This window comes from Accipiter gentilis, chromosome 4 (assembly GCF_929443795.1).
Source record: "Accipiter gentilis chromosome 4, bAccGen1.1, whole genome shotgun sequence".
In the NCBI taxonomy this organism is placed as follows: domain Eukaryota; kingdom Metazoa; phylum Chordata; class Aves; order Accipitriformes; family Accipitridae; genus Astur; species Astur gentilis.
This window is the reverse complement of record NC_064883.1, coordinates 36,092,322-36,119,494: the sequence shown is the minus strand read 5'-3', so window position 1 is coordinate 36,119,494 and position 27,173 is coordinate 36,092,322. Positions and strand designations below refer to the sequence as shown.

The 27,173-nt window shown below is 38.0% G+C and overlaps 1 protein-coding gene and 1 long non-coding RNA gene across 5 annotated transcripts in view; both read right to left on the bottom strand.

Moving 5' to 3' along the window:
• The window catches only part of LOC126037894 (uncharacterized), a 158,716-nt gene that overhangs the window by 14,635 nt on the left and 116,908 nt on the right, over positions 1-27,173 (bottom strand). The gene's annotated exons all lie outside the window — the stretch shown is intronic.
• LARP4B (La ribonucleoprotein 4B) overlaps positions 1,635-27,173 on the bottom strand; it is a 60,344-nt gene continuing 34,805 nt past the window's right edge. For all 4 annotated transcript variants that reach the window (XM_049798799.1, XM_049798796.1, XM_049798797.1 and 1 more), the window contains exons 5-17: positions 26,872-26,953; positions 25,823-25,959; positions 22,445-22,548; positions 20,529-20,639; positions 19,992-20,045; positions 19,424-19,633; positions 16,208-16,314; positions 15,440-15,694; positions 13,850-13,895; positions 10,577-10,741; positions 6,817-6,941; positions 6,046-6,157; positions 1,635-5,477 (exon numbers count right to left, since the gene is read on the bottom strand). In XM_049798799.1, coding sequence (XP_049654756.1) covers positions 5,196-5,477; positions 6,046-6,157; positions 6,817-6,941; positions 10,577-10,741; positions 13,850-13,895; positions 15,440-15,694; positions 16,208-16,314; positions 19,424-19,633; positions 19,992-20,045; positions 20,529-20,639; positions 22,445-22,548; positions 25,823-25,959; positions 26,872-26,953 — 1,790 coding nt within the window. In that variant the 3' untranslated portion in view covers positions 1,635-5,195. The remainder of the gene's footprint in view (positions 5,478-6,045; positions 6,158-6,816; positions 6,942-10,576; positions 10,742-13,849; positions 13,896-15,439; positions 15,695-16,207; positions 16,315-19,423; positions 19,634-19,991; positions 20,046-20,528; positions 20,640-22,444; positions 22,549-25,822; positions 25,960-26,871; positions 26,954-27,173) is intronic.

Sequence of the window (27,173 nt, the reverse complement as noted above, 5' to 3'; positions counted from 1 at the left end):
CAGTTAACAGTATTCCTTGCACCACTTCAATAGGAGCAAATTTCTACTTGATCAACTTCAGTTGAACATTGAACTACATGAAAGGTGTATATTCATGCTGGGAGTGGATGTTGCAGTAACAGAGCTACTCTAGCCAGATGGCACCAGGGCTCTATACTGCTACACAGCTTATTCTCTCAAAAGCAGAGATGAAGTGGGTAACGTTACTTCCACCTATAAAGGAGCAGAATTTGAAATTCAATCGCTTCCCTGACTTAAGCAGTTGCACTCATAAAAGCCTGGCCATGATAATCAACAGAATAAGAGGCTTTAAATCCCAGAGGCTTGTGAAGTAAAAGCATATTAGAAAACTTAAAACTTCATAAAATCTTTTTTTTTTTCCTAAAGAAGCCTTAGCATCAAAATGCAATGAGTCACAGTTTCTGTGACAATAAGTAATCTCTGGATTACATTAATCGCATGTAATTTTCCATAGTCACTCTTCCTCCTCATGCCCAAGAGGAAACGAAACAATTTGTTCAACATGAACATTGGTGGAGCCATCATTAAACATCACTTTGTATTGGGGAAAACTAGCACAAAGGGGACACTGCCCAATTTTGTTGTGTGAACAAATAAATCTCCAATTTCTGCCAAAGCTGGGGTGGCCCTGAAGAGCCACACTAGGATTACGGCAACATTGCTGACAAATATCCATGCATTTTTACCCATTAAGTAAAGCTGAGTTCCAAGGGCAGAACAGGATACTGTGAAAATTGGTTGTCTTCAAGTCCTTGTAGTCCACGTCACCACCAAAGCCTAATGTTTAACTGACTTTTCTAACATGGAGAAACTTGCAGTGCCCAGTGTACACGGGTGCTCCTGTATTGCCCTACTCTGTTGAGCAGACAGTCGTGGGGAAATAAAGCAGCAAGCAGCCTAACCTGTCCAGCTTACAGGCTATCCAGCCTGAAGAATAACACTGCAATACTTCCCAAGACATTTATAAAACACAGTAATTGTTACTACTTCCATGCTTATGTCTATTATTAAACTTGGTCAGATATAGCTGAACGAGAGATAAACCTAGGGGTAAAAAAAAAAAGGGGGTGTGTGTGTATGTGTGTGTCAAGTGTTTCCAAAATAAATCTTTTTACTTAGACGAAGGATATCCCAGAAGCTCTTCTTTCTTAGGGGTGTGACCAGGATAACCTCTAAAACCAGCCAAAGCAAAAAATAACCCCAGGACACCTCTGGATTCAAGAGCCATGCAACCAAAGCACTAACCCAAACTTTAATATCCACATTTAAGACCAAGCCAACACTTTATCTAATTTGAGGAAACCACTAATGAAAATGATAACCTCCACTAAACAGAATATCACATCAGCTTTTTTTGTTTGCTTTTAAAAGAGTTAACCAGTCACAGTTACCTAATAGAGATAGATATTGCTGCCTTCAGAATTATATTATAGGTGTTCTTGCTGCTGCTACATAGCCTTAGGTGATGGTTACAACAGCTGTGCTGAACAGTAAAGCAAGCAAAGATTTTTTTTCCCCCAAATTAGAAATATATAATTTCCAAAAATGGGAGCAAAAGACAAAAGGTAATGAAAAATACTGCTGAAGAAAGGTTTAATTAAAAAAATCAGGAATTCAACAGTGCCTAAATCTTTATTTTTCATAACCTACATATTTTTTTCAAATTAGACAGTTTTACATTTTATGACACAAAAGGAAACTTAAATTACTGATAGTTTACATGTAAGCTTGATTCCAGTCTTAATGGAAGAAGAACAAAAACAAAAACCCTCAGGAAGGCTCCCATATTACACTTCTATTTCGTGAATTGGCAGCTGTTAGGTCTCCTTAGAAATCTTCGATTGTCTGCTGCTATTAGTGTAATAGGTTACAAAGCACATAAAAATCCCTAACTGTAGCTAGCAGAAGGAGATACAGAGATAGGTATGCACCATTACAGTCAGCTGTTGCTCGTGATACACTGCACCACACTCAAACAAGGGCCTTTCTATGCCAACTGCTGAAGTCTTTGAAGGATAATGCAGCAACATAAAAAAATTGCCACTGTTCACAGATTTCTAAGTGGCAAAGGACAGTGTCATGGTGGGGGACTGATCTGAAACAACATTAAGCTTTAAAAGCAATCTTTGTTTTTTTAAATTCCTGGAAGAAGAGTCTCGGATCCCATTTTGACTTGTTATCAAAATGAAAAGCGTCATCACACAGTCCTACAAGGTAAAATGCCAATTTTAGTTACTGTACCCCTGAACCTTTAACTCAGCTACTGCTTTTGGGAGGTTTTTCATTTTAATCTCTCTATGTATCGTAGCAACAGTCTGCATGCAACTTCACAACTCTACTCCAAAAACTCCATTTTGTCACCGAGTGGAAAAAATAATAAATCTCAAAGTGAAATGCAGTAAGGATAGGTCGTATATTACACAGCAATTTGGCGTGTCACTTTTTTTTGTAAAAAAAAAAAAGCTATAAAAACCACATCAGAGGAAGGTTTCAACTTTCGATGCAACAGACTGTTGCTGGGTAAGCAGTAATTACAGTGTATTGACCTAGCACAAATGGCAGCAGAATACATTAGAACAGCACAACACATCCCGCTGGTCTCTATATTACCTTAGGTACCAGTTGAGTATTATGACTAGCTGTACACAGTCGCTGTAAGGAACCACTTGTGATTGTTTGCAGCTGGTAAGCCTTTCACTTGCAGCAGACAAACAAAATGAATCATACAGCCAGCCTAAACCATACACAAATCTAGCTACCATTTTCACTGCCACTGGGGAAAGGAGAAGCATATTAAAAATCCAATGACAGAACTAGTTGAGCGGTTTTGGTGATGTTGTCAGAGTCCTATCTCCTCCCACAGCATTCACGAAGTGTGCTTTTTAAACAAGAAAAATCAACAGATTCCAGCATGCCCTATTTTGACCAATTCTGCAGCATACAACAGGCTGGATTTAAAAGGTCAACTAGTTACCAATTGATGCTTGTAACAGGAAATTTATCAGGAGTCAACTTCTACAGTTACTTTACAGTTCTAGGAATCATACACTAAGGAAAGCACTGATATTCTTGAAAGCAGACAAGTAAGCTTTGTGTATATTTTTGTAGCAGTCTAAAATTTTTTCCAATTAAATTTGATTTTATTAATGACTTAAAATTACAATTTGACTGCTGAAATTCACTATTTACATTGCAGAACACTTTTGAATTGGTTAAATCGATTGTTTTTAGAGGGACTTAGGAAAACATTTGAGGGCTTTCAAATAAGACTTTCGTTCCGTTTCCCTTTTGCAGTGAAGAGGCAGAGTCAGTTCAGCACACCAGAATAAAATAAGAAAAAGAAAAACAACAAATTAAAGTAATATTCAAACCACAACATTTAGTTTATCTACATCCAGCTCAACAGCAACATTTATAATATCAATAATTTTTATCAGATTTTTTCTTTAGGGTACCTTTTTATATGTTCTGATTATTTACAACTGTACAAGCAAAGCACACACTTCCAAGTGCACATATTTAATACAGTATTGACTATTTGCATTTACAGGTTTTTCAACAATCTGAAAAAGATCAACTGTTTAAGATCTTTAAGGTATATTACAAAAACTGCTGCTAGTTCCTGTACTACAGTATGTTTACCCAGTAAGACCAGTGACAATAGATACATACTGTAACTGAGTAATTCTGTATTCCACTCACGCTAACCCTCCACGGGGTCAGACCTCATTAACTCTAAGCTGTCTTGTACAAAAGTTAAGGCAAAGTCATTTTCAAGTTTAAATAAAATTCAAGTCTTTAAATATTGGATGGAAATAATTCTTTAAAAAAATCAGTTGTTTAAATAAACATTTTTGTGGAATAAACTGTACTGTCATAGTCAGCAGGAATGAGTTTTGTCTGAACTTCCTGCAGTTTAAACACTTAAAGAAAAACTTTAGGCATTTTAAAACAAAAATAATTTATATTCAACTTTATTAGAAACTTGCTAATTTAGTGCATCCTTGTCCTTCAGAAAGCGCATCACTTCTAAAGTAAATAAGTGTGAGAAACCTCATCCCAGAGGTAAATATCAGGGATCTCTTCCTCCACCACACAAAACAAACACCATTATCTCACGTCTTGAAAAAATTTAAATCCGTATGCCAATGCTTGTAGTTACAGGAAGATGTCAACACAAGGCTGACTAAGATATGAACTCTTTCAAAGAGCACTTGGGGCAGAGTTTAAAAAAAAGTCTACACAGAGCACAGGGGTAACCAGAACATACAGCGCTGACTCAGTTAACTCCCTTACAAGCACAGGGAAGCTAAGGTTATCACAAGAAGGCTACAGTGCTTTCTCCTGATAACATCCACTAACAGGCTTCACCACCATAGAAGCTCACAGACTTAATTCTTTCTATTCACAATGTGCTTTGTATTTGCAAATTATAACATCAGTTTTATTCTGGAGTGAGAAGATGGTTACTTGCTTGCAGTAAGTCAAAAAAGGAAATATTTTAGAAAGACTGCTATGGTGCTCCGTAGGATTCATTTTGTGTGTGCAAAACATCAAAAAAAGATTAAATTTTTAAAAACGCTAGAAACAACTACTCCTTTAACCTAAAAGTGCAAGTTCATTTGCTGACACTTAGTACAGCAGCCCAATAAAAAAAATCTTCAAGGTCACATACTAATTCGTAAAATACATCTACCTCCTTGCACTCTACACACTAGCTGCCGTTATCAGTCTTTTGGACACTTTAGATATGTACTTGCAGACCAGTTTATTAAAAATATTGCAGCAGCACATTTCTGCTTAACAGTTTAGAAAAAACTCACTATACAGAGCTTGCACTCACACAGCCACAGAGAGGCTTAATAAAAAGTTGATTTTTTTAAAGACAAATATTTTACATCTTGAAAAAAAATAATCACACTAAGCTTCACCTCCAATTAAGCACCAACCTAAATGTAAGGTTTAGAACAACTATCCAGAAATATCCAGAAAAATAGAATGTTTGTTCAAGAGGGGAAAAAGTATTTCACAGAAAAATAACTTGCAGGCATTGTTATATGCCTAGTATCACTGCAAGCTCCTAACCAGCAACTCATTCTCAGGTATCTTAGTGGGAACATGGGTTTAATTTGTGGGAAGCAGACCTCTTCTCAAATCCCTCCCAGGTGTTAGTTTCACTGAGGAGATTTCGGAGGGGTATTCTGTTCTTTATTTAAGCGTTTGCCAACGGCTGGAGGGGACGATCTGCGTCCTGACTGTCTCCTCTGGTCTTTGGGTTGTCCAGGATGTGACTTTGCAGGAGGAGGTTCTCTGTTTTTCTCTAATGTTTCTGTGGGCTTTCTTTCTTCTTTCCCACATGCTACAGTGTTTGGCTTCTGTTCTTTCTGGGGTTGCAATGTAGGAGGATCCTTAGTTGTTCTCTGGCAAATTTCTGCATAACTAGGTTTTCGCAGTTCCTGTGGAATCAAAAGCAAACAGAACAGCACCATTAAACAAAGCATCCTGAGGAAAAAAAATTATTTACTTTTATGAACAAAAAGGATAAAAGTCTTTGTCCCAAAAGACTGCTGCACTAAAATATGCAGATGAGGGCTACAGTATGAAGTTTACAGAAGCTGTAGAGACAATAAGGTTCAAGACAAGGCAAAACGCAAAAAGGTATGCTAGGAAAATTGAGTACTGTGATAGGGCAAAATACTTCCAATTCAAGAAAACTCTGAAACAGCTGAAAGACAATGAATATTCTGGTTTAAATATCATCATATGTATTAATGCTTCTACCTCAATGATACTATCAAGAAGAGAATTCGGATAAAGAGCTATCATTTGCCAAGTTACCTTGAACAGTTTTGCACTGTTAATTGCATAATTGTATCATACAAGTAATCAGGAGGTCACCAACACACAAATTTAAGAATGCTGAGATCATATGATAAAGCAACACTGGGTAGCAATGGAAGCAATAGTCTGTTAAATGCATCAAAGTGGATCATTAAGAGAAAGTGAAATAATAAGGTCACTTACTATGGCAGCTCCATTGACTTGTACCGATTTACATGCAGTACTGAGTGTGGAAGAAGAAAGCCTTTCTGTACTCTGTGTCTCTCTCTGCTGTTTATCCACAACCTTGGAGTCCCTGTAAGCATCCAGCAGGAAGCAAGGCTCATGAAAAGCGAAACTTCAGGATAGATGAATGATCTAATAACTGGTCTAAAACTTTGAGTATGACTATAAGAAGTTATAGCTATAATTTGCCTAGCACATTATGACTAGCATTGCATTTAAAAATGCTATCAAATATTAAAAAGGAATATTCCTGTGGAACTTGACGCTAGTTGTAATTTGTGACATTCTGATACTATTTGATTATTCAGTTATCTTACACCTGTTACTCAAACACCTCAATTTGATTTGCAGGTTCCAAATAAAGTCTTACTGAAAACTTTATTGTATGGACAACAGTACTGCCCACAGATTGTGGATTTACTTGCTATGCTTCAAAGCTATCTAAATACAATACAGCCAGGTATTCATTAAACTTTTAAATACTTGCAGAGACTAAAACACAACACTAAACTTTTGTCTGCTGAATTACTGTTATGACTGAATCACTGTTATGATATTGTTCAGAAATTAAGCTTTATTGCCTTTACAAGTACAATATACAGCAAAAAATTTCTGTCATTGATTAAGACTTTAAGAGCTAATTACAATGTTCCACCTAGCCTTCTGATGACAGAGAATGCGAATTTGACTTAGAGCAGAATAGTTATAGCCATGTAGTTAAATGCTTACTCAGAAGACTGGGATGGCGAAGGAGACCTTTCAAACGTCCTGGGCAATGTAGAAGAAACTGGCAACAACGGCTCTCGAGGAATTCCCGATGGAATAGTGTTTGTACTTGCATCCACATTAATGTTCTGGAGTAGGAAAAAAGGCACAGAAGGGCAATCATAGTATCAAATTAATACGGTTTGCCTGAAAATTAACACAATTGGGAAACAGTTTATAAGTTTATTTATAAAAGTGTAAATTACCTATAGCAAGATACAGAAGGATCCAATATATGTACTGTAACAAATAAGGTTTTTCTTTCATAATTATTTCGAAACGCTGACAAATAAAGCACACACTATGGCTCTTTCCCCAAAAGTTGGAAGCTTAGTTCCCTTTGAGATGTACCGGGATGGCAAAATCACTTCTTTCAACCTGGGAACTTTGCACCTGCTGGTGACAAAGTAAGCTTTGTGCCTGTTCACATAACCTTAGTTAGCCTATTAAGACAAACGTCTCCTATAACTGTCACCTTCAAAGCTCTAACTTGGCATCATCCCAATAGCTGTTGCTAAAAGCCCCTAACTTTCAAAAAAGTTTTTTGCAAACTAGGATATGACCATCATTTAAAAGTACCTTTCTTATGCTATACTGTGATTTGCTACCAAGCAGAAGAGGCTTTTTCCATAGCCCTCAAAAGATTCTGCTACTGCCAATGGATACTGTGCTTCCAGATAAAGGCCAGATAGGTTCAAGATGCATGCATGAATTTAAATTGTCACAAAATAAGAATAGACAAAGAAAGAAGGCTTTGTATCTTGAAAAATATATTTCTGACATTTATAACCATTTTGTTTGTTTTAAGAAGTGCTACATTCTTCGTATTTTTTCTGACCTGTCTGACTCCAGAACAGATTCTGGTGCAGAAGGGAGAGCAACAGGAGAACACAAGCACAGGAGGAACAAGATAGCCACCCCTTTCCCCCAGCCCAGCCACCACTCAAAGGTAATAAAACATGAGGCTCCTATGGTCACTGTTAGAAAGGAATACTGTACTTGGTAACACTGTTTTAAATCAGGTAGCAGAGATTATTGCAGTACACCTAAGCCTAGTTTTACTCAAAGTAAAAGTAAAACCATAAAAGGTGGTTGTTTAGAAATAAAAGAACAGCTTCTATAGTTTTACTCACTATAATAGTATGTGAAAAGGTTTGCAATTGCAAGTTGCTGAGCTTTCTGGCCCAAGGTCATCAAAACTTGTAGGTACATGGTTAAGCGTGAATAGTTTCAACTCAAGCAGACATGCAAGTGCTGTTCCTAGGCCAAAATACTCAGCCCCTGATCTGACAGCGCTGCAGTTTCCTAGTTAGAAAATGTGGGATGATTAACACCTGCTATTCCCCAGAGCTACATCTAAAAGAGCACCACAAAGCTAAGAGCATAAGATATGATGCTTGGATAACAACTGTTCGAAATTATACAACCTAAGTTCATTCAGCTTCTGTACACTGGACTTGCCCATCTATAAAACAAGAGTAGCACTGTGTAACTCTACTTGGCACTTTGTCACTCTACATCAGTTGACGTGAAAAAAAATCTTGAGATCAAGGTGAAAAGCAGCCTGTATACACATTGGCAAGATTCTAACGTTAACTCAAATGCCTTTATAATAGAACACAATTGCTCTTTGGAGCCAACTGCTGTTATCTTATTCCTTAATAACGTCAACAAGGAAAGATAGCACAATCCTTTTCCTCCACACAATGGTACAGACTAACTCATGCAAGCCGGAAAAAGTGGGAAATCAAAGGAAGTTTTTCAGTGTAACAGTGCATCGCACTATCATAAAACCTCAGTGCCTGACTGATATTAAGACTGCCTCTACAAGGAAGAAGTGTAAGTTCTTATACAATAAGTAGAGTGCAAAGCAAGCACTAGATTTGTAATGGGAGGAGCAATGGGTTTTCAGCTGCAGTATTGTCATGGTTTAACCCCAGCCAGCAACTAAGCACCACGCAGCCGCTCACTCACTCCCCCCCCCACCCAGTGGGATGGGGGAGAAAAATCGGGAAAAGAAGCAAAACCCATGGGTTGAGATAAGAACGGTTTAATAGAACAGAAAAGACGAAACTAATGATGATAACACTAATAAAATGACAACAGCAATAATAAAAGGATTGGAATGTACAAATGATGCGCAGTGCAATTGCTCACTACCTGCTGACCTACACCCAGCCAGTCCCTGAGTGGCGATTCCCAGCCCCCACTCCCCAGTTCCTATACTAAATGGGACATCCCATGGTATGGAATACACCGTTGGCCAGTTTGGGTCAGGTGCCCTGGCTGTGTCCTGTGACAACTCCTTGTGCCCCTCCAGCTTTCTCGCTGGCTGGGCATGAGAAGCTGAAAAATCCTTGACTTTAGTCTAAACACTACCTAACAATAACTGAAAACATCAGTGTGTTATCAACATTCTTTACTTACTGAACTCAAAACATAGCACTGTACCAGCTACTAGGGAGACAGTTAACTATCCCAGCTGAAAGCAGGAGAAGTATCAAATAGCAAGTGCTGGAGTTGTATTTAAATCTGAAATATGACAGTCAAAAAACACTTCAGAAATAACAGAGGTAAAATACTTTAAAAATAGTTAGATCTTGGCCAAGAACAGACTACAATCTGGAGTACCGGCTGACAGTAAATTAAACACTGCTCTTACCATGGCACTGTCATGCATATTCCCCCTAAAAGCAACCCTGGAATGTACTTGTCCCTATTACCACTTGCAGGAAACAAAGTAGATAGCTTGTCTGCACAATTACTGCTTTAGGTGCAGGCTGCCTTGCTGCTTCCTCTCTCCTTTACCAACAAATGGCCTCCCCCTACCCACCCCTGGTACGTGGGCACCAAAGAAAACACTTCTGCAATAGACTGGTTTTAGAGATGAGACAAGAGAGAGATTTTGGTGTTTCACCAGGTTGCTTTTGCACTGCTATATCCAGGGGTTAACTTCTTCAGTTGTGGTACAGCTACAAAAACACAAATCAGAGCTAGCAAAAAACCCCAATATAGACTTCCATAGCCTAGACTGTTCCATAGTGCACAGGATTATATGAGTCTTGATGGAGGAAAACATACTGTCACTCACAGATGGCATGGCAGAGACAGTTCTAAGAATGAAATCTATGAACAGCTACTGAACATTAATTTTCAACTGTATCTCTACTACATCTAGAAAGCAGTGGTTGCCAAGTCATTCTGATATATTTCTATCTTTCCAAGCAATATGACAAGACAACGCTGGGATCCAGCTGGTTTTGGTAACAGTTCTTGTTCCAGCTATGATGCCTAGTGTACTGAGTTTATGTAGGGAACTTCTTTATATTTCAGTGCTTAAAAGTTTGTCACTTTAAAGTGTTTTATATACAACTCAGAAGTCTGACTTTCAAACAGGAGGAAAATTTATCACATATCTTTCACCTGAGTCTATCAAAAAGCCTGAGGCAATTATGAACAGCAAAGAGCATATTTTCAAATCTCTGCTATTAACACCTACTTATACTGGTGCTCATATTCCACACCATTTCAAAGAGAATATCCAACAAATTGTAAGACATAAGTGAAGAAAGCAGTGGCACATCACTTGACAGCTGTTTTTTAAAAGCATTTCTTATGACCCATGAAAAAACCTAAGTTTTTTCTATGCATAAGCCACCAAATCTGAAAACAAGAGGTATGCAATTCTTTGTTTTCCGAACAAAAATGAACACCGGCTACTCACTCTTTCTTTTGACGTTCCTATTACCACACTGGACAGTCTGTTTTCAAAAAGGTCTTCGGTCTTTAAATTGCCAGCAGCCCCGGGTAATGGAGGAAAGCTAGATAAACCCAATTCAAAGCTAGGAGATGGAGGTTTTGGGGGTGGTGGAGACTGTGTTTGGCCTCTCTGGAATAGAAATAACATGTTGAGGTTACTGCACTGAATGACAGAAAAGACAGACATGGGACTCTAAACTGTATTTTGCATTTGATTTATATCTGTGAAGCCCTAGAGAGGCCTCCCCCATCCCACCTCCCAAGAAAACCACACAGTACCGACGAATAGAAGCTTTCATTGTCCACTGTTGCCCTTAAAATATTTAACTATTATTTAAGTGGGATGGCATAAGCATTCTTAAAAATTTCATATGCATACGCTTTAGTGATACTGGTATAGTAAGAGAAGTCTTCTTGCCGACCCTTCCTTCATGACGGACATTTACACTAACATAGAAAGGAAAACAGACTGGTTGAGATATCACAATATAGTGAAAATGCAAAGCCCATTGTGTAACATTCTAAATGAAAGTCAGGAGTCAGCAAGACTCCTATATCATGTTCAGATATATTAAGAAATAGCAAGACAGCATGCCTTGTGTGTCATGCAAGCAACAGCAATTTTCATCTAATTAATATGAATTTATATGGTCACTTCGTAAAAATGCAAAGACAAAGGCCAGAATTATTTTTGAAAGAGGGAGAGTTCTTCTAACTAAATCTAAGAAGAAAAACGATGTCCCAGGAAAAAAAAAATAATCACTGGGCTAAATGCAACTATTTTGCACTACAGACAGCAGTTCAGGAGTTAAGAGTACCACAGTTAAAGATCACTTGTGAGGATGGCTTGTAACGATTTGTAAAGCTAAATTCTATTTACACTGAAAAAATAAAATTCCTTTTGTAATATGCTGTAACTGAAGTCACAAATTAACTTCATCTACATCATGTAAACGAAGTAACTGTGCTCAGGCCTGTGCTAAGATTATCTCTGCTGCAGAATACCCAATGCAAAGCAGTCTTTGAGATGATTGCTATTTTGAAAAGGAAAATATTCACAGGTATATAGCCAAGATGGTCTGAATCTGAGAACAATGCTTCCAGACAGAAAGGTGTTGCGTTACTTACTGTTTTTTTCCCCTAGGTCTTTTCACAAACTACAGTTTATGTCAAAAGAAGTGTGTGTCGAGAGGGAAGTAGGGAAAGAATAAGTACAGAGGCAAGGACAACTGCAACTCTTGGGACTGCTAAAGACCCAGCATTACCCCCCATAACACAGTTTGAGAGTGCTACAGCAATGGAGGCTGCAGAGCCAGAAGTCAGGTGACCTGTCAAAGAGTCATGGAGACAGACTACACTTATCCAGCTCAAACTGCAAGAGGAACAACCTTTATCTGTTTATTTTTTTACAACAGTTCTTCAAATCACAGCACTTAGTTTTCTTAAAGGAGACTGAAGTCCTACAATAGATAATGCTTTTATATTTGTTACAAACATTTTCAGTTATGCAGGGGAGTCCTAAAAACCCCAACATATTAAGAGACAAGCAGCATCAACATCTTAAAATTCATGAGACCAGGGAGGGCTTAAATGGATTTCAAGCTGCCAACTGCATACAATTTCTCAAGTCAACTTGTTATGACAAGTTGAGTAATTTGCTTATGTCTATAGCCTCAGATACAATCAGATCAAAAAGTTTCATGCTCTCTCATGCAAGCATGTATACTCTCTATTATTTTTCCTTTAAAAAAAAAAAGAAAATCTAAAGAAGCCATCACTCCATTCAAATACAACTGGTTGTAATGATGTCCTACATACACTAATCAGTACAGCATCACACAAGAAAGAGGATCCTGGATTCAATTATTTCCAGTTTAAAGCAGTCAAATTTTAGTCTTTCACTTCAGAGTATGCTCCTTCCCAGTGTACACAGCTGTGGGTGCGCAGCAGCTCTCACCTCTGTTCAAACTGCATCACTGGACAGTACAGACTAAAGATTCATGGGCCAGAAGAGACTAGAAGGAACCTGGCTGCACAGGCTGCAATTAAAACCTGGTGATGAGAGAAGGGAACTGTGCGTCTCCAAAGAAGTCATGTCTACCAGTTTTACATTCGAAGTTAAAATAACCTGAAATTCAGCTGAGTCAGAAGAGCCTCTCTGCTCAGTAAGTGTGTTCAAGGTAATCCTTTCAGTCCAGCCACTCACAGGCCTAACCTGTACCACTTTGTTCTTTTCAAAGACAGAAAAAAAAGGTGATAGGAAAACATCAATCTAAAAATTCAAGCAGCTTCGAAAGGGCAAAAGAAAGAAGTATTGAGAATCCTACATGTAATCTGATCTCACTGAGTTTTGAGAAGTTTGACAAGAACTAAAAGCAACTGAAGGCAAGGAACCGCTTGTTGTTTTATACTTTCCAAACCTTGATGTTCCTTCATCCAAATCCCCTAAGGCTACTCAACAGCAGGAGCCACAAATACACAAATGCAACGATTCTAGACCTTTAAGAAAGTGTTATGGCTCATGCAGTGGGGTTACTTTGCAATTGTGACATGAATAAGGAAATAATCCAGTTCAACTTCATGAACAAGCCATGTGTGGCAAAAATGAATTGCAGAGAAGTGTCTGGTTTTATCAAATCAAACTTTAAGTCCTACCAAAAAAAATTACATTTTTTTTCTTCTATACAATGTCTAGTCCAGCCTTTTCAAGCATCAAGGCTATTTAGGTATTCGCCTTGAATTTAAGTTTAGCAAAACTGTTATATTTCAATAGTGTTAGTATACACTTACCAAGTGGTACTTGAGAGGCATTAAGAAACAGAATTGACGATTTAGTAACTAATATTCTAGCTACACATTAGGACACATGGATCTATAAAATGTTCTTCAATGTCTACATGAACGATAATCAAGTATCAAGTGTTTTGAATTTTAGCTTAGCTGTTTAGCTCTCCCTTAACATGAACACTGGTATGCTGAAAAAAGTAACACTAAGATGGAAATTTTTTGCTACTTTAAAGCAGTAATTTTAACTTTTTCCTGACTTCTGCACTGATGGACAATCTTCTGTGATACTCAAATGCAGTAAACTCGTGACTTAGGAGCTGCTGTCTTCAGTCAACTGTGACATACAACTGCTTGTGCAATAACTGATCTCACCTGCTACTCCACATAATATCCATACTATTGCCTTATTACCCTACTTTTATTGCGGATGAATATGATCATGAACACTCACTGTAAACTTGTCCTCCCTCTTCTTTCGGTAGCCATATGAGTTTTTCCTAAAGGGAAAGAAAGCAGTTATCAGAACCTTGCCTACACATGAATGGAAGGCAATTGGTGAAAACAGGAAAAATTAATTCAAATTGCTATTTCATCCATCTTCATTCTAGACAGGTTATTAGAAAAAAATGTTTTAGGTAAAAATTTCTAGCAAGCTCTCATTAAAATAAAGGTACAGATCTTATACAAGTCAGCATAAGAATACACTGGTTACAAATAATTCCTGTATTAAAAGCGTCTCAGTGCCAAATACATACGAGGTTTAGACAAAACCTTTCAATATCCAAAGTAAAGGCTTTAATTTTGTCTTTTTTTCTTTTTTTGATACCTATGTAACTTTTGAAATATGGCTAACTATTTTCAATTCACGTAAAGCCCCTCCAAAACATTTTCAGCGCTTCTCTCCCAGCCCTACTTCAGGTAAAGCCCCTCCAAGCATCAGTTTAAAATTTGCAATGCATTCTAACTCAGTTTCAATATATTTTCTAAGTTTTATGTTTGACTTTCAATACTCTAAATAGATTTATATTCTGATGTTCGGTGTTGAATACAAGTACTGACTATTCCTGTACATTTTTGTAGTCTATAGTTTGAGCAATCTTGTTTCCTATGTCCTCAATCATACTTTCATCCACTAGTTATAACACAGTTTGGCAAATTAGATTTAGAAAAGTATTACAGTCTTTGCACAAAATCCCCACTTAATTTTGCAGGGATACAGTACAAGTCTAATATAGCATCATCTGCAAAAGACTTGAGTTATCTTCCAATTCAGTAAGTCACTCAAAATGTGATTTACGTGGAGACAAACACAGGCATCATTAAACAAAGCTACGCAGTACTTTTTATAGAGCACTTATTAAAACTGTACTGTATTTAAGAAGTTCCAAGATAACCCTGCTAAATTCTTATATTAATATTGGTGACACCAATTTTCAGCTCCCTGAGTGAGGTTTTTTTGGTTTGGTTCTTTCTGGATTTTTTTTTTTCTTTTCTTTCTTTTTTTTTTTTTTTTTTTTTAAACTGCATAACAACAGTTTTCTTAGTTGCATGTAATCCTTTTCCCCCCCTCCATACCAATCCATCATTTTTGTTGTTGTAAATGTCTGATTAGGGCAAAATTCTGATCTTTCAATTGAAAAAATTAACAATGAGGACTGCTAGTACAGGTTCAGCTGCACAATCTACACTGCTGAACAATGGAATGGGCACAACAGCTTCATTGAAGTCATCAAATAATATGCAAAAACTTTCTTACAACAGATGAAAAAAGGATGGAGGATTAGATCTTATGGCTGTAAATCGTTCATCAGTTGCCATTAATGATTTTCATTTGGTAGGAAAGCATGCAAGTTCACTTGGCATTTGTTCTATATTTAGCACTTTCTCTTAAGTACTTTCCAAGATTTCAGCTTTGAGGAGACACAGTCTCAGTTTAAAATAGTAATGAGAACAGTACTAGTACCATACCGCTTTACTAAAAGAAATAGTTTAGAAGCAGCAATACCAGGTTGTTCAGAGGACAACTACAGAATACACTCACCTTCCTCTACCTAATCCAGGAGATGAGTCAACGCTGGTCTGTTCCATCCGTCCAGTTCCTACTTCCCTCTTGGTATAGCTTGTAGTAGCATTCTGCATCCGTGTCCTGTTTTGTCCCGGCTGCCGCGTCTGTGGACTCCTGACGCCATTGATTAAACGATCAGCAGAAAAGTTGAATATTGTAGGACTGTCTAGAAGCCCAGGTCCCCTTTCTGCACTGGGTATTGTATGTCGTATATGAGACTTGCTAGGATTCCTACAAATTCAAAAGTCATTTCAACATACGTACTATGAGATATCTTCTGAGGCCTAAGTCTATACACAGAATTTAGAAGCAGCAAAACATTTAGTCCTTTATTGCATATTTCATTTGTAAGAATGATAAATATTCACCTTAACAGGTCATGTGATTCATCAAAATTAACCTTTTCACTGTCTACTTTCAGCTATGCCTTTACTAAAAACTACTGGAAACTGAAAATACTGTATGAATAATCCTGCTGATCACATGCCATCCTTCAGAATATTTCATCTGAATACCCTAAATCATGGAACAGACACGTTCTCAGCTTTCAGACAGTCCATTTACATTTAGAAACAGTACATCCACTAACAATAGCAGCACCATCTGCCCTTTGGCCTCACTTAACCTTGCACCAGGTTCAATTTCACAAGTATTTTCAAGTTGGCTGGTGTTACTAAAATAAGAAGATTAAAACCCCACATGCCAGATAATAAAATAGTATTGTTAAAAGATGGCTCAACTTGCCTGTTCCTGGGGGGATATTGTCTGAGTGTAGTCAATGGAGAAGCAGCAGGCTTGAAGGTTGGAGATGTGAACCCATTGATAAATCCAGTATTTGGAAATGGTGTTACCTAAAGGATATATTGCATGGTCATAATTATAAACAAACCGAGTACCGCTTTTTCTTAACCCCATATTTTATGTCATTCTATGCAGGGTAGTACGTATAAGACTGGCTCGAACAGCAACAGAACATTTGTTAAGAGGACTGAAAAAACATAGAGCCAAAAAAACCTCTTGGCTGTAAGTTAAGTAACTCCTTCTATTTCGCACCATACCATGCATGACTTCAGACTACAGAGATACTTCTTCCGCAAAGACCCTCTAACCTAAACAATATGTAATTGTTTTTCTTATAATTTATATGTGAATCCCTCCCCAAAAAGAAAATGTCTTTTTAGTTCCTGATCCTACTTATCTTCCACGTAATACCTAAATAAAGCCTAGAGAATAAGTGGATGTTAAGTAGACCTCTGATTCTTTTCACATCTTACCACCTTATTCTAGGTGTGAATTACTGTCTTGTCACCTGAAGAAGCAACATTAGCAACAGATTTTTTGGGGTGGGTGCAGATCAATGTCTTGTATTAACATGATATCTCAAAATCTGAAGCATGTTCATAGTAATTTCTGCAACCTCACTACCACACTTTTCTCTTTTTTTTTTATAAATGTATGAAGGAGCTTCGTTTAGAAAATGTTATTATTACCAACAGCAAATGCTTGCTCATCTTCTCCCCCTGAAAATACCTAAAATGCAGAACAGTAAGACTTCTATGTAGCACTCTTTCTACACTTAATTAAACAATGAGAAACAGCTGGGATTAAGACTGTTTCCTATACAGGTATCTTTAAGTCTAACCTTTCTTGCAAAAATTAAAGCAAAACACTAATCAATGAAAAATGAAATTTAACACTTAAGCTGTCATGCCAAACTACTGTTAGTCTAACCTAGCACACATGACAGCAAATGCTACTGCAGACTCCAAAAATAGGCCATTAGGAGTTTAATAAAGCTATTTTAGGAAGTTTCATCAAAATACTGTTTTGAAGTGCTTTCTGATTTAATAGTTACAATTTGAATGCTGTAAAATTCAATCAAAGCTAGTAGGCAACTACTGAACCCAAATAATGAGAAAACATTGAACATACTAAAGGAAAACAAGTTTAACTCATTGCTTAAAAGGACACTATCAATATTTACCTCTTCTTTCTCTATAAGGATTGGTGATCTTTCTGAAGGGAAAATATAATTTTCATTTTCCAATAATACCAAAAGCATCAATTTGCTTTCTCCACAGAAGTCATCTGGCTCATCAAAAGTACACCTATTGTTTTTACAAGCAGGACAAACTAGATCTTTCCTCAAATACTATTAAGTACTTGATGAAGAAGTAGGTAGTTTTAGAATTTTGACGACAGGTGTTGCCATATTCTAGTTTCAGAACTAACTATACCACTGCTGGGTGTATTTAGTCTCAAATTAGAGATGAGACAAAGCACTGTTAGTGTTTCTACCAAAGCAAAAGAGGAGAGAAACTTCTGCTATATTTGCACACGTGTATCTACATGCAAACTGCAACCCTGTCCCTTGAAAATTATTCCTGTGTCATTATGCCTGGTGGTCCCTGTTCTCCTCACAAGAAGTTTCTATTCAAATATAGCTCTTCCTATAAAAAGTTCAAGAAACATCGTATTACATTAACATATACGAAATGCAGCTAACCAATGACAATATGCTGCAAAACGGTGGGAGGCAAAGCTCTGCTAGTTAATTTTCTGTTTTTACTAGGAAAGGTATGAGATCTCTAATGCTGGCAAACTTGTAATACCTTCCCCCAAAGCCCAGGACTAGTAAGCTTTCTGGAATACTAGAAGTTCCAAGATGATGTAGGGCAGACACACACAATGCTGGGCTTGAACCTGTGGCCAATTAAGCTTTGTCTTCTACACCAGTGCCATCCAACTACTTTACTATCCCACAGCAAGACTGCAATAGTCAGTCTTGGTTTATCTAGAGGAAGAATCACACTCATTGCTGCTTAATAATGTGGTTTTCTCCTGGAATAACATCATTCACTATGCTACCTTGTCTCCTCTGCATTCTTCATCCCCCTTAAAAAGCCTTCCCTTGCAAGGGTTCTGGCTACCTTCCCTGTGTGGGAAGTGTTCAGCACACCAACTTTTTAATTAGCTTGCTGTTCAGTACACCGGAAGTTTGCTCAAGTTTGTTCAAGGACACTTTGATCCTCTGCCAAAAAACCTCCAAAATGCTTCCAGTTTTGAGCATTGCTACCCTAGTTTCTTTCAGCCGCAAGTAAAGAGGCATTTAGAAGGGAGAAAGAGGTTCCACATAGGACAACCTTAGTCTCCAAGTCATTACAGAAAACTATATTCATATTAGTTTTTGTAGGATAACAAAGGCAGACTAAAAGGGGCCAAGGTAATTCTGATGCGACTGTCACAATGGAGGAGACGAAAAGCAGCACTGCAGGATGCAGAAGATGTCCTATTAGAGTATATTAAAGACTTACTGCTACCACCCTAGCTCTAAGGCTTACCAATAGCCCCTTTAAGAAAACTTTTTAAAATTAAGCAATTTAAAAGTGAATTATTTTTATTAGCAAAAGTAATTTTATTTTTTATGGCCAAAAAAGATGTTACTTTTGCACAGAAAATATTTTGCTTTAAGAACATGCTGAATAGGGTAATTCAGCATGTTAACCTAGGACTTATTTTCCTGCTGGAAGATCAAGATACTAAGTTATCCTTATTTATCTGATTCCATTAAGTTTATTCAGTACATACCAGAATTGCTTTTTCTGGTATTCACATATAATATTCTGAAGATCTAATTTCTAAAGAGGCTTTTAACCATTTCTAAAAGAAGTCTTTACTGAAGATTTCTTTTGATAATGGTTAATTAATAACCTTTAGTAAAGAACTACCTCAAAAACTAAAAGGTTAAGAGAAACACACTGTAGTCTGAGACCAGATGCAATTTTCAAGTAATTAATCTTGTACACCACAGAAAGAATTCTGAAGAACTGTTTTTTAAGAAGAATCAGTACCTTCAACTCCCCTCTTCAGAATACATATGCTTTTTACACCTCAAGACTTCATAAGAAAATAATACCAACTTTGAAAAGAATGCAACTGTTTCATAATCAAGAGACTTACCAATGAAGGGTCAAGGTAGCTGTGTGTGGCTGACCAGGTCTGTGGGCCAATTAAGCTGTACAATGGAAACTGCTGATGGGGACTGTATACTGGAGGTAAGTAAAAGGATGTTGTGTAACGCTGCTGCGTGTAAAGGTTCATATCCAGAGGTCTATATCCATTCTTTGGCAAAAATGTGTTTATAGCTATTGCCTTTGCTTTTATCCTTGCCTGCAAAGGAGATTAGATTATTTATTACAGCAACCTTTCCAATTAAATCAGGATGGTTCCAACTAGCAGCTCTCAAACTTTTACTGGATGCTTGTCAGTCACTGCTTTCTCCTTCAAGGAAGGCAGGAACAGATGAATGCTTCCCTGCTGGCCTGATGCTAGGACAGATATACCGCTGCCAGAAAGGAGGAAAAGGAGAAGTAAAATGGCTTGTGCTACATTTCGAAACCCATCTCCAGGTCAAATGGCTGCTGAGATTGGACCACTTAAAATTTATATTAGAAAACACAGTGAGGCCCACAAAAACCAGAACATATACACACACATGCCCCCCAAAAACCCATAAAGCTCTATTTACCTTAATTGGTTTTCCTTGGAAAGTTTTCACTTCTTCTCTAAGGTATCTGTAAGCCTTTAAAGAAAGTAATTATAAAATTTGTCAAATATAATTTAAACAAAGGAAACTTAAGTTTTGACAGGCTAAACCTAACAATAATTCTTGAAGTGTCTGCTAGACTATGGAAAACCCTCATATGTAAACTGCATTTGGCAAGATTTAAGTTACCATTGCAGAAGTGCTTCAGTAGCATTAAAACAGGATTTTAACTCCTATGATTGAAGCATTTAAATGTGTCATCCAAAAGATCAATGTTCTTAAGTACAAAAAAATTAAAGATTTGTCTAGGAAGCCAGCATAGGCAAACAAGATAAAATTCTTACAAGGTTATGTTTAACTGATAACTAGACATTAGCTAAGGGGAAGATGGTTTTCAGATGTTTGGGTATTTTGCTTTTTAAATTGCTATACATTTGTAATGCAGTTTATGACCTGTCAATCCACCCACATCCCACCCTTATTTACTGTTATATTCTAAAATGCTTCAGAAAGCGTTACCTGCTGTGCATCAGCTTCTGATTCAAACGTGATGAACCAGTTGTCATTATAGGCAAACTCACAGTTGATAAACTTAGGCAAATTATCTCCTTTGAAAAGTGCTTCAACCTCCTAAGAAAAAGTGGTTTTGATAAGAAGGGAGAGAAAAGAGTGGGAGAAAAAAAATGGATGGACAGAAGAAAACATCAATTTAACGTGCAGAATTCTGGAACTCTAGGTAAGAAAGATGAAAACCACTTTCAGGCTTACAAAACAAAACTGAACTTCGGAACACCTGCAGTAGTGTTAGCTCTGTCCAATCACTCCACTAGGTAGACAGAATGAATTCGAACAAGCATTGTCTAAGGCCATACTGCAAATAGAAGTTGCCTGATCCCTTTAAATCAAGGAAGATAAGCTATTTAGGCCATAGAGAGGCACCTAAATTTGGCATCAAGTACAGAAAAATGTCCATTTCTCCCCTCTCCCCAAAACAATGAAGCCACATGAAAATCTGTGCATGCTGCATAGGATAGGAGAACCCCACCCTTTGAGCAGACACCTGAAGATACACTTTAACTCAAAGTGTGTACAGATTAATATATTTGAAACAGGGTTTATGTTACCTCAAAAACAATCAGCTAATTCCTACAGAAAAAACACACGTTGGAATTTATATTTGTTTTAATCCATTTCCATATATATTTCTTTTTGCCACAGAGCTGAGGCGAGCAGCAGCAAAAAGCAATCCAGCCTGGGAGGCCTTACAGTATTTTGGAACTTTGCTGCTTAAATGAGCCTGACCATGCTACGCCAGAAAACATATCCTAGACTTACCTGGCCAGATTTAATAGATTTTCCAGTGTGGCAAATGTAAACACGTAACATATAAAACACTTCACTTCAGACCACCTTTTTTGAAAATTAAGACTCCTCAGAACTTTGTTGTTGTTAAGCATTTAAGAGCAACCATCCCGTGCTAATATATCCAACCTCACAAACTGATGACAGAAAAACCAAACCAACCAACCAAATCTATAATATTAAAAGCTAGGCAGTCTTTGAAAGGTTATATTTCATTTAGAAAGCTAAAAGCCACTGATATTTTTAAGTTATGTATATAGCATATCTAACTTCCTCCCTCCAATTCCTTTTAGCATTTTGTTTCGTGCTCCTGTTTATTAACGCCACTTAGTTCTTTATTATGAGTTTTTAAACTGCAGTACTTTTTATTTTTATATGAAGACCATTAAGAAGAGCAGCTCTTTCAGAATCTTTATTCTTCCTTGTAAAATTAAACAAAGGGGAAATTAAAATATCTACCCATCATCAAGAATCTGTGTGTCCTCCTCCTTTTTGAAAATTCAAGATAGTTTTATCTATGGCCCAATAATTTTTTTCCTAGTCTTTCCATTAGTCATAGTCCCAGCTACATTAGAGTTGCATTGAGTGTATTTCACACAATCACATTCTAGATCATTTGTGACTTGTTGACACCTCTACCCTCACCATTATGGTAAGGTTTGCAAAGCTTCAAGTACTTCACCCTAACAAGCTTCAAGGTGCAGCAGTAGCATTTTCCATTCTAAGACTTATCTTCCCTCATCTTCACTTGCTATTTATCCAAGGAGCTGAAGCACTAAGTAATATGGATAAGCCAGAGTCCAAGAAAATTATGGTATCTCTACCAAACACAGCATTGTCAAGTTTTTCAGCCCTCTGTAGAGCTACAGATTTTACCACAGTCTTCCTATAAGCAACATGCTTCTATCAAATGTATTTATTATCCAAACACACACAATAAACTAAGGTTTAAAAACATCGTTAGAAACTAACAATGTAGTAGGAAATGCGATATGCTTATTGAAATCTGGAAGAAATCTTAACTTCCAAATTCTAAGGGAAAAGCATTCTTTACTGAACAATTAAACACTTACTTCAATGGGGGTGGATTCGGGTACTTCACGTAAAATCACAATACAGCGATTCTGATTTGGCCTAACTTTTTCTCCCTTCTCATCCACTTGGACTAAAGGCAATGCTGAGGGAGAAAAGACAAAAACATGTATTAGATGTCAGCAAGCATAATAGCTTTGCACACTGAAAGATGTGGTGGACAGTTTTACAATGCAAAGCTTTTTGTGCTAAACTTCAAATATTTTTGAACATTAAGAAACAAGCAGAAGATCACTGAGGATACTTTCAGACATATGAAACTGAGTAGACATGTTCCTTGAAATCTCCACACTCTTGCTACTCTTCCAGCCTAGAAAATCCCAGTTCATTAGCTTTTTCTTCTAAGGCACACATCGAGTCATGTTCTTTTTTGATTCTTACCTTAGTGGTAATGTCCAGTAGGCTTTTCTGAGAATTTAATCATAGAATACCAGGTTGGAAGGGACCTCAAGGATCATCTGGTATTACCTGTCTTGGGAAAAGCACAGTCTAGACAAGATGGCCCAGCACCTTGTGCAGCTGAATCTTAAAAGTGTCCAATGTTGAGGAATCCACCACTTTGCTGAGGAAATTATTTCAATGGGTGATTATTCTAATTGTGAAAAGTTTTCCTCTTGTGTCCAACTGGAATGTCCCCAGGAGTAACTTGTACACATTACCCCTCGTCTTTTCCATGTGACTCCTTTTAAAAAGGGGGTCTCCATCTTCTTTGTAGCTACCCTTTAATACTGGAACATGGTGATAATGTCTCCCCCTAAGCTGCCTTTTCTGAAGGCTCAACAAACCCAGTTCTCTCAGCCTTTCCTCATGTGGCAGGCTTCCCAGTCCTTTGATTGTCTTCGTGGCCCTTCTCTGGACCCTCTCCAGCCTGTCCACATCTTTTTTGTGCAGTGAGGACCAAAACTGAACACAGTATTGCAGGTGTGGCCAGACAAATGCTGAGTAAAGTGGGATAATTACTTTATCTCTGCTGGTGATGCAACCCAGCATCCTGTTGGCTTTCTTTGCCACAGGAGCACACTGTTCACTCATACTGAGCTTGCTGTCCACCAGGACCCCCAAGTCCCTTTCCACAGAGCTGCTCCCCAGCCAAATAGATCCCAACCTGTGCTACACTCCTGGATTATATTTTCCCAGGTGTAAGACTTTACACTTGTCCTCATTGGACTTGATAAGGTTCTTGTTAGCCCACTCTTCCAGCCTATCCAGTTCTTCCTGCAGGGTGGCTCTCCCTTGCGTCTGCTTCCCCACTCAGTTTGGTATCATCAGGGTACACTTGATCCCATCATTCAGATCACTTATGAAGATATTGAACAGCACTGGGCCCAGTATTGATCCCTGGCGGACCACACTTGTGACAAGTTGCCAGTTTGTAAAGGAGCTATTTACTACCACCCTCTGGGTGCAGCCCGTTAGCCAGTTCCCCACTCACCACACAGACCACTCATCTAGACCGTAACACATCAGTTTTTCTCTAGGAGGAGGCTGCGGGAAACCATATCAAAAGCCTTGGAGAAATCCAGGTAGACAATGTCCACATCAATGCCCCATGCCAACTGAGCAGGTTACTTTGTTGTACAAGGCAATCAGGTTTGTCAAGCACAATTTGCCCTTGGTGAATCCATGCTGGCTTTTCCCAATCACGTGCTTCATTTGACTTGTGATAGCCCCCAGGAGGATTAGCTCCATAACCTTCCCAGGGACTGAAGTAAGACTGATGGGCCTATAATTTCCTGGATCCTCCTTTAAGCCCTTTATGTAGATGAGGGTGACATTAGCCTTCTTCCAGTCTTCTGGGATGGCCCCCCATCTCCACGACTCCTCAAAGATTACGGAGAGCAGCCTCACAAAATCAGCCAACTCTCTTAACACCCTTGAGTGGATAACGTGAGGGCCCATTGATTTGCAGGGGTCAAGCTCCTGTAATAGTTCACATACCAACTCTTCCTTCATGGATGGTGGGTCTGTTTTTGCATCAACCTGGATTTTTGTTCCCAAGGCCTGGAGCCCAAAAGTGCTGGTACAGATAGAGGTGAAGGAAGTGTTGAGAACCTCTGCCTTTTCAGCATTGTTGGTGACTAATTCACCTCTGCTGTTTAACAGCGGCCAATATTTTCCTTGTATTTCTGCTTGTTGTTTACATACCTGAAGAACACTTTGTTGTAGTTTGATACCTTTGGCCAATTTCAATTCCAGCTGAGCTTTTGCTTTTCTAACTGCATCTCTGCATGCCTTGGCAATGCCCTTGTAGTTCTCAACAGGTATTCATCTGCTTCCCCATCTCTTGTACACTTCTCTTTTGGCTTGGAGCAGACTCACAAGCCTGCAGTTAAGCCAAGGGGGTCTCTTGCTCTGCCTACTTCCCTTACTTTTAAAGGGGATGAAATGTTTTTGCACTTCCAGGAGAGCATTCTTGAAAAACTTCCAGTGCTTGCTAACTCCTTTATCCTCCACGGAAGCTTCCCATGGAATCCTTCCCAACTGAGCTCTGAGCAAGCTGAAGTTTGTTCTTCTAAGATCTAAAACCTTTGTCTTAGTACTAACCTTCAGCATGCTCAGCAGGATCCCATACTCCACAATATTATGATCACTGCAGCCAAGGCTATCACAGAGATATTACAAAGCAGGTTTTCTTGGTTTGTGAGTAGCAAGTCCAGCAGTACCTCATTCCTGGTTGGCACATCTAACACGTGTATGAAGCAGCAGTCCTCCATTCATTGCAGGAACTTGATGGATGACATGTGAGCTGCTCTACTGTTCTTCCAACAACTGTCTGGGTAGTTGAAGTCACCCATAAGAACCAGGTTCTGTTGACCTGAAGCTTGCTTAAGTGACCCAAACACTGCTTTGTTGGCCTTATTGTCTTGGTTGGGATGTTGGTAGCAGATACCTACTGTAAGATCCCCCTTGGAGACAACCCCTCTGATCTTGACCTAGAGGCATGTGATAGGGCTTCCACTATTGCCACAGCCAACTTCTATTTTTTTCAAGGTTCTCCTTAACATAGAGTGTGATTCCTTCTCTTCTTCCCTGCCTGCCTTTATGAAACAGGCAATAACCATCCATCACAACCCTCGAGTCGTGTGTTGTCCCACCATGTCCCACAATTTAAACTCACATTATTCTCATTTACGCAGATTACTCAATACCTCAAACATGACGTAGCTTTGATAAAACTGCAGTCCTTAACTGTGATGGTCTAAACTGGAAGCTGCGTGCTCTATTTAATGCTTTACAGAAAAAGGATGGCATTTTATTGCAATACATAACAAGAAAAAGGACGAGAGATTGAAAATCCAGATTAAGAGTCCTACAGCAACAGCCAGAATGCTTTCTAGCATTGAGAGATTTTTACTTACATCTCAGCACTTCAACAATCAAATCCATATCAGTACTGAGTTTCTTGACATGATCAAGGTTTGCTACTGTCATTATTGGCACATACTGATCGCTGTCCATCTGTGATATAAGGTACATGTCACTGGCAAGATTTTCTCTGTTGGGAGAGAAAAAAAATTTGGGAAATGTCACAGATGTAACTTTTGCCAATAAACTTGAGACAAAAAATTCATCACATAGTACAAGCCAGATTCCTAAACTAAATTTTGTTTTCAGCATTTTCACCAATTCCTCAGTCCATTCACCTACTATATTTCACTTCCTAGAAAACATGAAAATGTCTTTTTTTCCCTTCATGCAACAGTACTGGCATCTTCCTGTTCAAGCAGCACATTACCCCCCACCCAAACATGTAATATTGTTAGGAGTTTACTACTTCAAATGACCACTGACTGTAACTGGTTATGCAGGAGTATACAGATTAGGAATTATTTTAGGTTATTAAGACATGTGGTTTAGGATGTTTTTATCTAGACACAAGCACTGAGAATAATTAAGTACGAGTAAGCTGCTTTGAAGATCTTGCATCAGTCTGTACCGGAATTTGTATGATTCAGAGCCCCTACCTTTTTTTTTCTTTTTAAATTGATCCTTAACTTAAAATATAAAGGGATCTACAGATGCACATACAAAAATCCTACTTTGTATCAATGCAAATTTTAAAATTATTAGCTTAAACAAAGCCTACCAAATGGCTTAAGTTACTCAGTTTTAATTTGCAAAAAAACAGTAGCAGTCATAAAAATTCACCTGATCTGTAATTGCTTGTAACTACTCTCACTTCAAAACAATGTATTTGCTAGCTTATCTTTTAGGCCCAAAAGTTTCATGTAAGCTTTAAGAGGTACATCAATACAATACTCCGGAATTTTGTGTTACTTCCCCCAAATTCTCATCCTTTCCACTCAGTTTTAAGTGACAGCTGAGAAATATATTAACATACATCCGAAGTTAGGTACTGGATCTCGCTGGTTATCCTCCAGTTTGCTACATTTAGGTGTATACATACCTTGATAAACAGAATTCCAGTGTTTTTTTCAGTAATTCTCGTAAATCTTCCTGACCTTCTGGCTGCAACTGTTCGTTTCCACCTAATAATTAAAATACTTAAGTTTAAAATTTACTTCTGCTATATTACATAACAGATACTTTAATCAAGCCATCATGTCTATTACTGGCTGTATAATTAGTAACAAATTTTCCAATTCAATAAATGTTCATTGTGTATTAGTTCACCACTCACCAAAATTGCACAGGAGCACTTTAAGACAGAAAAGAAAAACCATGACTAACTTCACTTGCTAAACTCTG